The sequence below is a fragment of the Monodon monoceros genome, unplaced genomic scaffold (assembly GCF_005190385.1).
Source record: "Monodon monoceros isolate NGI ecotype Baffin Bay Population unplaced genomic scaffold, NGI_Narwhal_1 Super_Scaffold_5, whole genome shotgun sequence".
In the NCBI taxonomy this organism is placed as follows: Eukaryota; Metazoa; Chordata; class Mammalia; order Artiodactyla; family Monodontidae; genus Monodon; species Monodon monoceros.
The window spans coordinates 93735871-93751074 of record NW_021703782.1 but is presented as its reverse complement, the minus strand read 5'-3'; the positions used below and the strand labels follow the sequence as shown (position 1 = coordinate 93751074).

General features: G+C 56.4%; 1 protein-coding gene across 5 annotated transcripts in view; it reads right to left on the bottom strand.

The window, feature by feature from the left end:
• COL27A1 (collagen type XXVII alpha 1 chain) overlaps positions 1–15204 on the bottom strand; it is a 185918-nt gene that overhangs the window by 33648 nt on the left and 137066 nt on the right. For all 5 annotated transcript variants that reach the window (XM_029203587.1, XM_029203588.1, XM_029203589.1 and 2 more), the window contains 8 exons: positions 9929–9982; positions 9349–9393; positions 9219–9263; positions 8872–8925; positions 7707–7760; positions 6791–6844; positions 5556–5609; positions 3647–3700 (listed from right to left, as the gene is read on the bottom strand). In XM_029203587.1, the coding sequence (XP_029059420.1) occupies positions 3647–3700; positions 5556–5609; positions 6791–6844; positions 7707–7760; positions 8872–8925; positions 9219–9263; positions 9349–9393; positions 9929–9982 (414 nt within the window). The remainder of the gene's footprint in view (positions 1–3646; positions 3701–5555; positions 5610–6790; positions 6845–7706; positions 7761–8871; positions 8926–9218; positions 9264–9348; positions 9394–9928; positions 9983–15204) is intronic.

Genomic DNA, 15204 nt, shown 5'->3' with positions numbered 1-15204 from the left:
CGCCACGCGCAGCATGTGGGCTCTTATTTCTCCGACCAGGGATCAAACCCGCGCCCCCTGTGGTGGAAGCGTGGAGTCCTAACCACTGGACCGCCAGGGATGTCCCAAGAAGCTGAAGGAAATTTTTATAAAGGAAAAAATTCACCCGATTCTACCTCTTGGAACAAACTCTTTCCATGTTTCTGAGTTGTATTTTCAACCCTCACTTACACAAAACAGTTTACAATAATAAGTAGAAGGTAATCGTCTCGATTGCTACATACCAGGCTCAGAGCAGTGGAACAACTGTTCCACAGCAATGAAGTTAGTAAATTTAGCTTTAAAGGCATAATCCAACTGCACTGCATGTTTCCACCTATTTTTTTTTTTAATGTCTTACTCTATATACTGTGAGTACGCGCTCCCTTTGCTGTCTGCCCTGCATCCTTTGCATTCTCGCTGGCTGCAGTACATTCCCCCTGTTGAGTGGGTGGCAGCGAACGCTTACATAGCACTTGCCATTCCAGGCCATGTTCTGGAAGGCTAGGCTGTGCCAGCATGGGGCATGGGCTGTTGCCCTCGGCCCCATGAGCAGAGCAGGGGGTGCAGCAGGGGCAGTGGCGGGGGGGAGGAGCGGGGCAGTGCCCATCACAAGGCCACCTCCACTGGGGCTTGTGGCCAGTCTGCAGGTGGCTGAGCTGTGACGGTACAGAGAGGCGCCCAGGAAAGGGTAGGAGGAAGGGGTGGGCAGAGGAGAGGTTCAGAGAGGCAGAGAGCGTCTTTGCCATTTTTGTTTTCCGGTGCCACACTTTATGAGGGACACTGATAAACTGGTGTGCGTCCAGGAGAAAGAGCACGGTGCACAGGGCAAGCAGCTGGAGCCTGGGAACCGGACCGCGGAGAGCACAGCCCGCAGGCTGGTCCCGCTGGGGCCCCAGGTTCTGGGCGTGAACAGCTGGGGAGCAGGATGGCCAAGGTAGTTTCTAGCTCTGGTCCAGGAGGACGTCCCAATGAGAGGTGTCCAGAGATGACACAGATGAGGGAGGGAAGCTCCAAGCTGAGGTGTGGGCCAGTGCAGAGCAGATCTGGGCACTAGGAAAGGGTCGGACAGGTTGGTGTCTGAGGTCCCTTCGCACAGAGATTCTCAGACTCCAGACTCAGCCTGGCAGGGAGACGGGGCCGGCCCTGATGCCCCACTTGCAGACTCTCTTGGCTCCAGGATTCTCCTTCTGGCCTGTCAACCTGGCCACCTGCTCTCCTAGCTCTCAGAGGCAGGCAGCCCATTCCAGGTGGCTGGGCTGGATTTCTGTGAGGGGCCCTAGGCTGGGCCCTGCAGGGGCACAGGCTCCAGAGACTACCCAGACCCCCAGAGCCTGGGCTCCCACACAGCTGGGGTGGGCGACCCTGTGGATCCCATGCAGAATGGGGTCTGGGGGTGGAGGGCTAGGGAATCCCAGAACCCAGGACATCTGTCAGTGCTCAGAGGAGCCTTACAAGTTGCCTAGCTCAACCCTCCTACTTACAGATGGGGAAACTGAGGCCCAGAGAGAGGTACAGACTTCCTAGTACCACATGTGAGTCCATGGTAGAGCATGGGTGAGACCTTGGGTTCTGGTTCCTTCTAATTCCAAGGTTCTCTGCTCAGGGGACAATACCTTCCTCACCCCTGGATTCAAATCTTGCTGCCACCTCTCAAGAGCTGTGTGACTTGGGCAAGTTTCCTCATTTGCAAAATAAGCACCAAAGGGTTACTGTGGGGAGTGAAAGAGATAATCCATGTAAATGATAGCTTAGCGTAGCATCCAGTGCACGAGCGCTGGATAAACATTACTTATTACTAGGAATCACCACCACTGTTGCCACCATCAACTGGTTATCCCAAAAGACATAATCAGCATAAACTATAAAGTGCTGTGCATGTCCGAGAGGTTGTTTTCACCATGAAGGTGATGCTTGGACAAATACCATAAAGGAAACAGATTCTCTCCTGGATTCACACAAGGACCTGGGAAGATGCCGTACATCTGCCGGACTACTCCGGCCCAAGGTCTAGGGTGGCACTGGCTTTGGAGGGAGTGAGAGAAGCAGCCAGGGCCGAGGAGCCATGACAAGTGAGCAGGAAAGACTGTGTGAGACACCCAAGTCTGGAAGACCCCCCTCCCATCCCACCTCAGCAAAGATTCCAAGGAGAAGAAAGGTGGCTGCCCAGAAGCGAAGGAGGTCCCCGCATTGTGCCTCAGTTTCCTCATCTGTCAAGTGGGGATGGTAATGAATCCAGCTCGGAGGATTACTGGCAGGATTAAATGGGTTAATTCATGTAAAGCTCTTAAGGCAGGTGATGCAAGTATGGTGAGTACACAAAGCATTTTAGCCAGAATGTTCGTCACCATTCATCACGACTCATGCAGACATTTGGCAAAGGGTGTGGAGAAGCCATCAAGTGCTCTGGGTCTCCGGAGCCAGACCCAGTTACACCCTGGGATACAGCAGGGCTGGAGGTGAGAGAAGGTAGACAGATGGCAGACAGGGGGCGCTCTCGACCTTGCAAGCAAAACACAGGTTGATGGGAAGCCAGACAGGGGCTTGTCACAGAGGCATCCTGGGAGGTGGGGAAGCCCCGGACCCAGGGCAATTATGTGGGTGGAGGTCTGGGGATGGGGCAAGAGAGGCTCAGATAAGAGGGGTGCTTATCTGAGGTCACATGGAGGGTCAATGGCTGACAAAGGGAATGCTGGGATGTGGCACTTGGGATCCTGAGCTGGGCAGCTGACAGGTCAGCCCTGGGGAAAACCCACCTAATGGTCCAGGACTAGGCCAGGGCTGGTAAGTCAGACAGTGAACCTGCCCAGGGGTTTAGGGGAGCCCTGGTGCCTCCTCAAGGCCCCAGCATCTGTGGCTGACAGATGAATCTATGGAATGTAGCAGGGCTGAGTCAGGCCCACGTGCTTTGGTGCCAGTGAGCCCTGGGTTTGAATTTTGGATTTTCCACTCATAGCCCTAGACTGTAGATGAATACACCTCGGCCTGAGCCTCAGTTTCTTCACCTTTAGAATGGGTGCATGGTGCAGAGAGGTAGCCGAGGCTTGGGTCTTGCCTGTGCCAATTACTAGCAGTGTGTCCTTGGACAAGAGGTTTAACCTCTCCGAGTCTCAGTTTCCTCGTCCAAAGACAGATTTTACCCCATAGCACTAATTGAGATGATACATACAAAGGGCTTAGCACAGTCCCTGATACATATGTGCCTTGTTCTCCGTAAATAGTGGCTATGGGTCATGGGTGGTGATTATTGCTCTCCTGATCTTTTAGGATGTATGGAAGATAACAGATATCAAAGCTGCTGGCTCTGGGCCTGGCACAGAACAGGGATTCAGGTACCACTCTGAGCCAAGAGAAGCTGCAGTTTCAAGGAGAAGGGTGGCAGTGAGGAGTGGAAGGTGGGGCTGGCCCCTGGTCTTGCCTGAGCAGGGTAGAGGGCGGGTGCTGGACAGGGCTCACCCCCACTCATTCTGCTCTCCCTGGGAGTAGGAGGGCTGACCTCAGAGCTTATGGGAACATGGTGCTTCTGGGGGAAAACTTAGGACGTGGATGGGAGGACAGTGGGGGCAGAGGGAGAAGGCAGTTCCAGAACATCCTCTCCCCCCAGACTCTGCACCAGAAGGACGCTTACCTTCAGCCCGTCGGGCCCTGCAGGGCCACTGTCACCCTCGAGGCCTGGCTCTCCCTGGAAAGGGTAGTGGGGAAAGATGAGGAGACATTACTGGGGAGGGGGTCCCAGTGTGTTTTACGTCCTCCTCCTCCTTGGGACACGACCCCAACCCCTGATCTCCAGGTAGGAGGGGCCTGGAAGGCCTGGCACGGCCAGTAAACAGTGGAGCAGACCCCCAAGCCACAGCCTGTTCTGTGTGCAGGGTGGGGTGAGGTAGGGGCTGCACGAGTTAGAAGGTGCTGGTCCTGTGTCTAGGTGGGCTGGTTGGAATGGGCAGGTAGAGCAGCCTACTGGTTGAAAAGGTTTTGACGTCAGACAGATCTCGATGCCTCCACTGGGCTTCCCATTCACTGGTAGTCTGGCCACAAGCAAACTCCTTAGCCCCCATGGGTGTCTGTTTTCTCATCTGAAAATGGGGCTGATACACTTCCTTTAAGGGTTCCTATGAGACACAGTGTAAGCATCCCACAAATAGTAGCCATTAGATATATTCTTCTTGGAATTTGGAGTGAGCCCTCATGAAGCGCCTTGGTGGAATCTCAGTTCTCAGACGAGGAAAGTGAGGCCATCCCTCAGACTTTCTTGCCAGCAAGTGTGGGAATGATACCAAGACCCTGAATCCCATCTGACCTTAAGCCAGGTTCCCTGCTTGCCTTTCTAGCTCCAAAGATGCCCTTGGATGCCTCAGTTATCTAAATGGCTGTCAAGTTAAGTTTGTGTCTCTCTCTGCTTTTTCATAGCTGTTCAGCATCTGAGCTGGAAGGGGCCTCAGAAGTCATCAGATGCAGGAATGGCAAAGATGGGAGGACAGGTGTGTAGATTCCACCCCTCTTGTGCCCATGGCAGACATCACTAATCTATCTACTAGAATGTGGCTCCATGAGGACAGGGCCTTCTGTTACTCACTGCTGTGAAGTGCCTGGCACACAGTGGGCATCAAGTGAGTGCACGTCATTCTCTTTCCTAGTGAGCCCAGAAGGAGCCTCAGGATCCTTCTTAACATGGCACTCCAAGAAACTGTACTGCTCAATCTTCCTTGACAGACAAGATTGCCATCTGAAAACTTCAAGCTCCATGCTCATCCTCTCTTGCCCTGTGGCCCTCTCCTCTCATTCTATGTCTTAACTCAACTTGAGGAGCCTCTTAACTTTGGGCAGGGAGTAACATGAGGCATTGGAAAAAGGGAAAAATGAGAAGTTGGACTGGGGGCCTGGTGTCTCCATGAGCCAAGCCCCCCCCACACTAACTCCCCCTCACTCCTGGGCTGCACCTTCCCCATCTGAAAGATGCTAGAGGATGCCTGCTCTGTATCTCTCACAGCACCCTGGGGTCTCCATTCAGACAGGGATCTTATAAATCAGGCACAGAGCATAGACAGGTGGACACAGAGGCATCCCAAACCTTCTCAGAGGAAGCCAAACTCCGTGGGTTTCTTCTGGTAAAGGGGAAGATAACCTTTCAGATAACCTTCCATGGAACAGTTTTAGGGATGGTAACAGGTGTTTTTCAATAAAAGCACTTGGAGGTCAAATAAGTTTGGAGACTATGGATTAACCCTCCCCAAACCCCAATTTCTTGGTTGCAGGCCTTCTCAGAGCCTTGAAAACGCTACTGCTAATGTGTAAGGGGGAACACCGAGCACGCAGAATCTCAAACATTTTGACCACAGAATGCTTTTCTCTGAGGAGCACCTCTGCATTGTGGAAATGCTGGCCCGCCAAGGGAGACTGGATAAGGCTGCAGAGATTCACAGTCTGTTTCTGCAGTTGAGGAAACTGAGGCTCAGGGAAGCTGAGTAAAGCCCTTCCCCCCTCCAGACAGCCAGGGAGGGGTGGGACTTTCCAGGGAGAATGAATTTGCTTCGACTTACCCGCTGCCCAATGAGGCCCGGCTCCCCAGGGGTGCCCAGAGGCCCAAGGTCACCCTAGGAGAAGCCAAACACAAGTCCATGGGTGGGGGGATAGGACCAACCCCAGCCCTCACCTTCTTGTTCTCACTGGTTCTGACGTGGGAGGAGTGGGGAGTGGAGCTGAGGAAGCTCTTTCTCCCCAGGACCAGAGAGAAATTGTAAAATGCCAACCAGAGCCCCTGTTCCCAATAAGCCCTGGACAGGTCAGGATTACGACCGCCAGCATCAACACCAGCATCACAGCTCAGCTCACACTTACATAGTGCTGTTCTAAGTGCCTTTTTATTTTACACATTTAATTGTCACAACAACCCTGCCAGGAGAGGTATCTTCTTTTACAAAGGAAGAGACAGGGGGGCTGCAGCTTAAGTAACCAGCCCGAGCTCATGAGGCTAGTAAGTGACAGATTCAGGATCCAAACCTGGGTAGTTTGGCTCCAGGGAATATCGGATGCAGAGATGGCAACTCTGAGGCTGACCACCTTCTTTTCTCTCCCTCCCTGAGAACCTTGGAGAGAAACCCAAAGAAGGAAGAGGCCCTAAATGAACCAGAATAAATGTCACCCAGCTCCTCCAAAAGACCCCAGAAGGGTCTTTCTCATGTGGGGATTTCCAAGCCTGGAATTTCCTCTCTCCCTGCTGGTGTCTGAGGGCACAGAGAGGAGGCAGAGCTCCAAGCCCCCAGCCCTGCCGCGGCCAGAACCATCCCATTACTACCTGTTTTATATATGGGTTGGTTTCCTGCATTATTCAAGCAAAGGATTCTGGAACTACGTCAAGACTGACAGTCCCAGGCCTCCGGGGCCTGCATAGGGAGCAGGTCCTCTTCCAACAGCAGCGCGGGGAGGGGTCTCTCCCCAGAGCCCAGGGATCCATGGGCTCCTGTTTCCCTGCAGGTAATGAGGGGCACCAGTGCTGAAATGCAGATGGTATCGCAGGAGGCCAGGAGGTATGGCCGTCCCAGCGTGGGGCAGGTGCCAGAGAAAACACTGCCAGACAGGGGGCAGGGATGGGGGCTCCGGGCTGGCTGGGCCATCCACTGTGGCCATGGCCAGGCCCTGCTCCCCAGCCGGGAGCACAGAGAACCCATTATCCCGGGCACAAGAAAGGCCTGTTTCTCTTCCATGGAGACGATGGGGCCGCCAGCTGGGAGCTGGTTTCAACAAGCCATTTTTCTCTTCTTTCATCCCACCTTACCTTCATTCCAGCTTCCCCAGGAAGCCCTGGTTCTCCCACTGCACCTGGTGGCCCCTGCAAGAAAATGCCATTGGTCCTTCCTAGAGCAAGGGCTGGGCCCTGGTTGTAAGGGAGGAGATAACTGAGGCAGGCCCAGAGACGGCAAGGGACATGCCCGAGGTCACTCAGCGTGAGAGACACAGAGCTGGGAGCAGGCTGCAGCCTTCTGGGAGCTTAGAGTTGGGACTAGGCAGATGGGGGTGACTGGGCTCAGGCTGCTGAGCATCGGGGCTGCCCAGAGACTGCTGGAGCCCCTCCCTCCCCACGAGTGTGGTTTACCCAGGAGGAGCCCATTGGCAAGCATGCAGAGGAAAATTTCATGATTCACGTAACAACAGAGGAGGAAGCCAACGGATGCTGCATTCAGGGCCGAGGGATTCCTGCCCTTCTCTCTGCAGCTGGGCCAGGATGACAAGGGCGGGAGGGATCCTGAGTTACCACCATTGGCATGGCTGCAGCCCCTGCATAAACCCTGGGGCTGTTTTCTCCTCTGGGTGAGGCATGGGTGTCTGAGGCCCCTTCCAAGCTCCTCGCTGCATGACCTTAAGGGGACTGCTTCTGCAGTCAAACCTCTGTGTCGGCGTGAAATCCCAGCAGGGTCGGGGCAGGGGGCATTGCTGCTCTCCATGGTGCCGAAAAAGAGGCACCGCCAACCCCCATGCCGGTCCTGGCACAGCTGCATCCCACCCGCTGCCCCTGGGATTGGGAGCCCAGCCCCTCACCCTACGGCGTCATGGTGGATCTACCCTCTCTGCCAGGGCCTCTCGCCATCAGTCTCTGCAGTGCACAGGATAGGCGCCCTGGAGGAGGACGGCCCGGAGGGGCTGATTACCTCCCCAGCAGCACCACGGGACGAACAAGGGTCCTCCGCACTCACCTTGGGTCCCATCTCTCCTGGAGGGCCAATTGGCCCCTGGGGTCCCTGAGGGCCCTGGAAGATAGACAGACACACAGACAGTTGGGAGAAGCCAGCCTGGGCCCTCTTTGGGGTCTAAGGCTCAATAATGCAGTCTGGAGGGGCGGGTGAGGGAGAGAACCCGTAGAATCTGGGACTCTGCAGCCCATGCCCTCACCCACCCCTCGCTGAGGGTCCTGGTGCCTGCAGCTCTCCCCGCAGCCCCTGTCTAGTGCACTCGCACCAACCCCTCCACCTCTTCTCCTAGTCACCTACCTAAGACCCAGGGCAGCCTCCCCTGCTCAGAAGCCTTTGGGCTCCCAAGCTTTGCTCACTCTGTCCCCTCTGCCTGGAATGACCTTTCACCCACTCACTCTTGGTCAGTCCATTGTTCAAAAGGGCGTCTACCTGAGCTTCCAGACGTGGGGCTACAGCGCGGCCTCCAGTCCTCCCCCTGCCCCACCCAGATTCCTCCTCCTGGGCCCCGAGACTGTGCTCTCCTCTCCACCACTAGAAGCACCCTCCACAGCCTCCTCACAGGGCTCCCCAACACACGGGATGTCCTCCCAAACCCACCCTTCCCGTGAGATCTTCTGCGGGGCTCCTCTGTTTCAAACCTCTCAATAGCTCACTATTGCCGTTGGGACAAACAGCAAACTCCGTCCGCAGCTTCGGGTGACTGGCCCCTGCGACCTCTTCCTGCCTTCCCTGAGGTCCAGCTCTCTCCACTCTGGGCACGCTGGAATCCGCAGTGCCCACTCAGCGTGTTAGTTTATTCTCATGTTGCCCTCCCTCCTTCGGGGACCTGAAGGACTCCGTTCCCTCCGCTTCTCACTGTGCTAAGCACTCCACACACATCTTATTTCATCCTCACAACAGGGTGTGAAGGTAGGAACAATTATTCCCATCTTACTGGCGTGAAAACTGAGGCTGGAAGGCAAGGGAGCTTAGACTCAACGCAGAGCTCCTGACCTCCCTGGCCAGTGCTCTCTCCCTGACCCGCCCCCGGGGCGGTAGAGCCCCGGCACTGTCCCTCTCCAGCCCCTCTCCTTGTCTGACTGCAGGACCCACACCCCCGGGTGGGTGACCCAGCTGAGACCAGCCTGCCAGGGGCAAAGATGCAAAGAGAGAGGGCAAGGGCACTTACCGGTTCTCCTGGGAGGCCCTTGGTACCTGGGGGGCCGGAGGGACCCGGGATGCCCTGCAGGGACAAACAAAGGTGACCTTAGTCCCTCCATGGCCTTCTCTACCCTGCTTGTCCCCTGGGTCTCCGTCAAGCTGTCGTAGCAAATGAGGGTCCGACCCCACCCTCTGCCCTGTGACAGATGGGAGACTGAGTTCCAGAGGGGAGGAGACATACTGGAGAGTCCTCAGGGCAGGAGTGGGCAGCTAGAACCTTCGGGATTTCCACAGCAGGATGGGAACTTGGCTAAAGTGGCTATTTTCTCCCCGCGAAGTCCCACGGAGAGAATTTCATGAACCGGTGCTACTTACAGGAAAGCCTCGTGTGCCCAGGTGCCCTCGCTCGCCAGCCACGCCCTGGAAGCACATTTGGGGTTTGTTAGAAGCATGTATGACAAAGCAGGGAGTGGGGAGAGGGGCTGGCAGCCTTGGCCTGACATACCTGCTGCCCAGGCTGGCCTGGTCTGCCCTGTAGTCCTGCGGGGCCCTGCAGGAAGCAAAGCATGAGGTTGGGAGAGGGTGCTGGGGAGGACCCTTCACGGAGAAGGGACACCCGCTCCCACAGGAGATATAAGGAACCCATGGGGTCATGGCATCCACCCCCTCCCCAGTGTGCAGACGGGAAAACTCAGGGGAGTGGCTCGCCATAGTCACCAGGTGCTCTGGGCCGAGAACCAAGGACCCCCGGGTCCTGAAGGGGTCAGAAGCAGTCTCGGCTCTCAGGGGCCCGGGAGGGGCTTGGGGGTCAGAGGCCATGCGTGATTCCTCCTCACTCTGTCTCATTCATGTGCTTTTTCTCTCTCAGTCTGATCGCTCATTCTCCCTTCCCTGTCCTCATGCTGGGGGCTTGCCAGCATCAGGAAGAGTGGCCGGATGAGCTCTCAGGAACGTGCCCTGCAGCCTCTCTGGGATGCCCTGCTGTCCCAAAGGGGTCTGTCACTGAGGAGGCTGTGAGCCGGGGTTCCTGGGTTCCTGACCCAGCGCGGGAGGTGAGAGGAAGGGAAGGCCACGGGGGTCGGTACCTTCAGACCCTTGGACCCCTGCTCCCCAGCTGGTCCATCTGGTCCTCGGGGTCCCTGGAACAGGAAAAAAGGACTAGCACAGTGGACAGTAGGGGTCTCCCTCGGGCTGGGAACCAGGAGGGCGGGGCTGCCCAGAGCCCTGCACAAGCAGGGGGCTCCCTCCACCTCGCACTTCCTGTGCACCCCCACCCTCAGGTGGGTCACCCAGTGCAGTGTGCCTGCTGAGATGGCTCTGCGCAGGGCGTAGCATGGGTGGACTTGGCTAGGGGCCCTACCATCCTGGAGTGGGGCTGCTGGTGCATTTAAACCCTGTTTAAAGAAACCTTGGGGCTCAGCCAGCCAACCCATTCCACGGACGCAGAAACTGAGGGCAGAACCAAGAGACACGTGGCCAAGTCCCCACAGCCAGGTCTTCAGACTGCTGTCGCCTGCTCTTCCCAGAGCACACGTGGGGCAGAAGCAGTTTGTGGACCACAGCCCTTAGGGGAAACTGGCAGAGGACAGTCGACCTGGGGAGGGTCTACACGTGGCCAGATATGTGGAACAGCCCCCTCTCCAGCCAGATGTGCAGCTAATCTGGCCCAGCTCACATGAGGAGGGGGCAAGGACAGGGCAGCTGTTCCCTGGAGTTCTGGGTTCAGGTCTGACCTCTGAGACAGGATTCTTGGTCTTTTGAGAACTCAGAGGCCCCTGGGGCAGGCAGAATCCCCTCTTCCCCGCACTGCACAGATGGTAACACTGAGGCCCTGCAAGGGAAGTGATTTGTCCAAGGTCCCTTAGCACATTAGCAGCTGGTATTCCCTCCAGGGTTCTACCCACTGCCCCCTATGTCCCCTCCATGGGCCTCCCAGAGAGACACAGATGGGATGGGGTCCCCTGGGGTCCACCATGGAGAACAGTGTGGTGTTTGTTCTGCAGGGGGCCAGAGAGGCCGTGTTGGGGAGACAAAGAGGATCCTGCGAAGGAGGCTGACCCGCCCCAGCCTGGGAGCGAGGGGACCAGGCACACAAGGGGGCCAGGGAAGCGTCTGGGCATAGGGGATATGAGGGATGAGAAAAAGCAACATGGAGAAATCATTTAAATATTGAACAAGGAAATTTTCAATTAATAGTTGAACCAGAAAAAGTGACCGTTCTTCTTATCAGCTTCAGCTCGACGCTGCGGCCTTAAATAGCACCACATTGATGAACTCACCCTGGGCCAGGAGACCGTGGGCTGGGAGTCTTTGTGCCCAGTGTCTCAGGCCCTGGCCCAGAATCTATTAGGGGTCCAGCACTAGGCACAGTGCTGCTCAGGAAACGCTGTGTCTCAGGGACAAGTGGCTGCTCCTTGCTGAGCCTCAGTTATCCCATCTCTGAAATGGGGATGAGAAATCTCCCTGTCAAGGCAGGAGGAGATAATGCACACGGGCAGCTCAGCACCTGGCATGTAGTAAGTGCTACATGTGTAGAATATCTGGTTCCTCCAGAGGGGGCTGCAGGCTCCCCAGGGGCAGGGGCGCAGAGCAACGGCCTGGCAAACCTGGATTCATTCCCTTCCTCATAATAGGCAGCTTATACGAGGCTCAGAATTTTCACGGGTTCAAGATGAGGTTTGATTAGAGGGTGTGGGTGCAAGTCCTGGTTTTGCTACCGACTTGCTGTGTGACCCCAGGAAAGCCCCTTCCTCTCCCTGGGCCTCAGTCTCAGATGGACACTGTCAGACCACGTGTTAGACTTACCGCCCCTGACTCATGGACAGGGGCCTGGTGGAGACGGACACAGGTTAGGATGTAGGGCATCCCAGGTCACGAGAGCCGGGACAGAAGCTGAGCTGATGGTGGGCATCCGGGCCCTCCTGAGAGATGGCTTCTGGCCCCTGACCTCTGTCTCTACCTGAGGCATTAATCTTCCTGGAAAGGGACAGCTCTGGGAGTGGAGCGGAGGCCCAGAGGTGTCAAGGGCTTGGCCTGAATCACACGGCACCCTGTTTCTCCTGGGAATCAAAGCCTCGCTGGGAGGAAGGTTATGAGATCTATAATAATAGTAATAACATCGACAACAGCAGCAGTAGCAGTAATAGTGAAAGCTATTTTCCTCATTTAACAAATAAGGAAATAGCCTATGGTTGCCCTGCTAGTATGTGGAGAAGCCAGAATTTGAATGCAAGTCAGCCAGAGGCCCATTTTTTCCCACCACTACCTGTCACTATTTTTCAGTGTGGGAGTGAGCTCCGTGTCACAAGGGGTATGCAGGTCAGGGCCAGGACACGGTGTTAGAGGAGACAATATCTAAAATCCCTCTTACCTGGGAGACTCTGCTATCCCCCGGACCACCAGAGAGCTCAGGTAGAAGCAGGGGCTGGCTGGGGGGAAACAGGATTAACCTTTCCTCCCTGGAAGAAGGAGGAGGCGGCAAAGGGGCCCCAGCCACTCTCCCTCCCCAGCTCCGCTGTGCAGGGAGAGGCACGAAGGCAGTGCACAGCCTAACCCTTGCTCTGGGCCACTCTGCAGCTCGTCCTCTGTCCTGTGGGTGCCTCAGTCCTGCCCCCTCCTTCCCCAAATGAACACGGGCCAGCCCACCCTGCTGGAGGCAGGTCTGGGTTTCTGTCAGAGCCACAGATCTGTTCTCTTGTAGCCACTCCCCGGGAAGATGTTTGCAGTCACAGCCGGGGCTGCCTCCCAGCCAGGTTGGGCATCTGGCTTGGCTGGGAGGAGCCCCAGGGGACAGCAAATCTGGCCAATCGCAGCTCTTGTGAAAAAGGGATGGAAAGGGAGTGAACGTGCGCCCAGCCCTTGCTACATACCGCTGCCCTTCCAGGTGCTTACCACTCGAGGTGCTGGCAAAGGGATTCTATCCCCACAGCCATTCAAAGAGGTCGGTTCTGTTGCCGACCCATCTTATAGAGGAAACACTGGGGCCTCAGAGAGGGCGAATTGACTGCCCGAGGTCAGGGGAGGAGCTGGGATTCAAGGCCAGGTCTGCCGAGCTCTTAAGTCCCACTCACAGGAGCAGAGTTCAGTGTCAGGCACCTGGATCACAGAATCCTCACGACTCCCTCAAAGTGGGTTTTGGAGGGAGATAGCGGAGTCTCCCGGGTAAGAGGGCTTTTAGACATTGTCTTCTCCAACACCCTGCCCCGGGCTCTAATCTGCACACCCCCTGTGACAGGGAGCTCACTCCCACACTGATAAACAATGACAGGTAGTGGTGGAAAAAACTGGGCATTCAGCTGACTTGGGTTCAAAGTCTGGTTCCTTCCAACTTGCTCCTAAGGTCATCCACCAAGCCTTATAGAGGCTAAGAAACTGGCCAGAGGTCCCAGAGCTGGTAACTGGGAAGGCTGAGACTTGCTGCTACGCCTGTGTGACCCCATAGCCCCAGCTCTTCGTGGCCCATGGACCCAGACCCTGGTCAACAGCTCTACGAAGAGCTGAGGGTCTGGGGCCCCATCCTGGTCCTGGCCTCGACCCCTTAGTGCTCGTTCTTCCCAGGGCAGGGGGCTGGGGCAGTGGGGTGGGCAGCAGGGCCCGTCCTGCACATGGGCAGAAAAGCAGGCAGGGCCTTGCAGACCTCCAAGCTCATTTCCCACAGCACACTCGGGGAAACTGAGGCCTGGAGATCAACAAGGCCTTGCTATGGTCCCAGGGCAAGCCAGGAGCTGCACAGGGGGCCTGCCCAGAACTGAGGTCTTTCACAGGCTCAGCGGGTGCCTCTCTAGTCCCCCCCACCGCCGCCCCGCTCAGTGACCCCATCTGTGAAGTGGCCAAAGGTGGCCTGTCAGGCAGGGGACGCAGGGGGTGGGTCCCACAGGTTTTGCATTCCTGCCAAACCCAGCAGGGGGCGGGGCTCATGTTCCTGAAGCTCCCCTTCCAGCCCCGGAGACTTTGATGTGGTTGGGAGCCTGGGTTTCCTCAAGCAGGAGATACATTCTTCAAGCCACCACCGGGAAGGGTGGTCCGACGGTTGTGAGGGGCTCAGTGAGTTGACGGAGGCCTGAGCCTCTGCATCTGGCAGGCTGTGCGGGGCAGGGCCTGGGCCAGCACAGCTCCGCCTCCAGCCAACCTGGCTTCCCGGGCAGGAGGGAATGTGCAGAGGGTCAGGGTGCAACCCGGCTGCCAAAGGGTCTCGGCTACTCGCAGAGACCAGGACGTGGCACTGGGAGGGGTCCTGCCAGGCCAGGGGAATGCCTCTAAGGCTCGCCTCTCCGAGGCAGACTGCTCAGAGCACCTCGTTCAGGGGAAATTTTTAAACTACTTGAAATTCAGCCAAGAAGAGAATAATCATCTCGGATCCCCTGGTATGAGCTTGAATATCAGGCCTGGGCTGCCTGGGCCACTGTGCCATCTTGTTTCCTTCTCACAAGGCTGCCTGGCCTGGCACCTGGACACCCACTGGGGGCAGGAAACCACTCCATCTGCCCTCCCCGCCTTCAGTATGCGAAAGAGTCAGATCCCCTGGGTTCAAATCACAGTTCTGCCACTTTCTACCTGTGCAGCCTGAGGCAGGTGACTTAACCTCTCTGTGCCTTAACTTTCCTTATCTGTAAAATGGGAATTAAGAATAGCACCTACATTATAGGGCAGTGCTGAAGAGTAGCTGAGTCAATGTACGTGATAGTGCTTGGCACAGAGTAAGTACTAGTGATCACCTCTAGCTACCGTGCTCAGGGCCAGCCCTGCATAAAACCCTCTGCGGCTCCCCACTACCCTGGGAACATAGCCCATAGGCTTAGCTGTGGAGTTTGAGGCCCTGCTTGGCTTGACACCTGCTAATTATTGGTCTTATCCCTCTCTCCTGCCCCTCTGTTGAACCAGTGGGCAATCCCTAAACATGCCGTTCCTTCTCACCTTAAGGCTTTCCCTCTGCCTGGAACCGGGCATCAGCTCAAGCATCACCCTCTCCTTGAAGCCTTCCCTGGTACCCTGGTCAGGCGAGGTGCCTCCTCCAGGCTCCCAAGCTGCCTGTGGTTCCACCATCGATGTGCTAATGACCCTGTACTGTCTGTTTGACCTACTTGATTGAGCCATGAAGCCAGGCAAGGGTCCTGCCTGTCCTGTTCTTGTGATATCTACAGAGCCTCCAACAGTGGCCGGCCCATAGCAGGTGCTAAATAAATTGTAGGTGAATGAATGCATGAGCAAACACATGAATGGTCAAAGCATTGGCACTACAGAGCCCCTCTGTTCCTGCTGGATGGCAAGGCGTGGTGCTCAGAAATGGGCTGGGAAAGATGGGTGGGGGTCCCACACGGAGAGCCAGGCCTGAGAGGAGGCTGGTGCTGTGAAAGTCACAGAT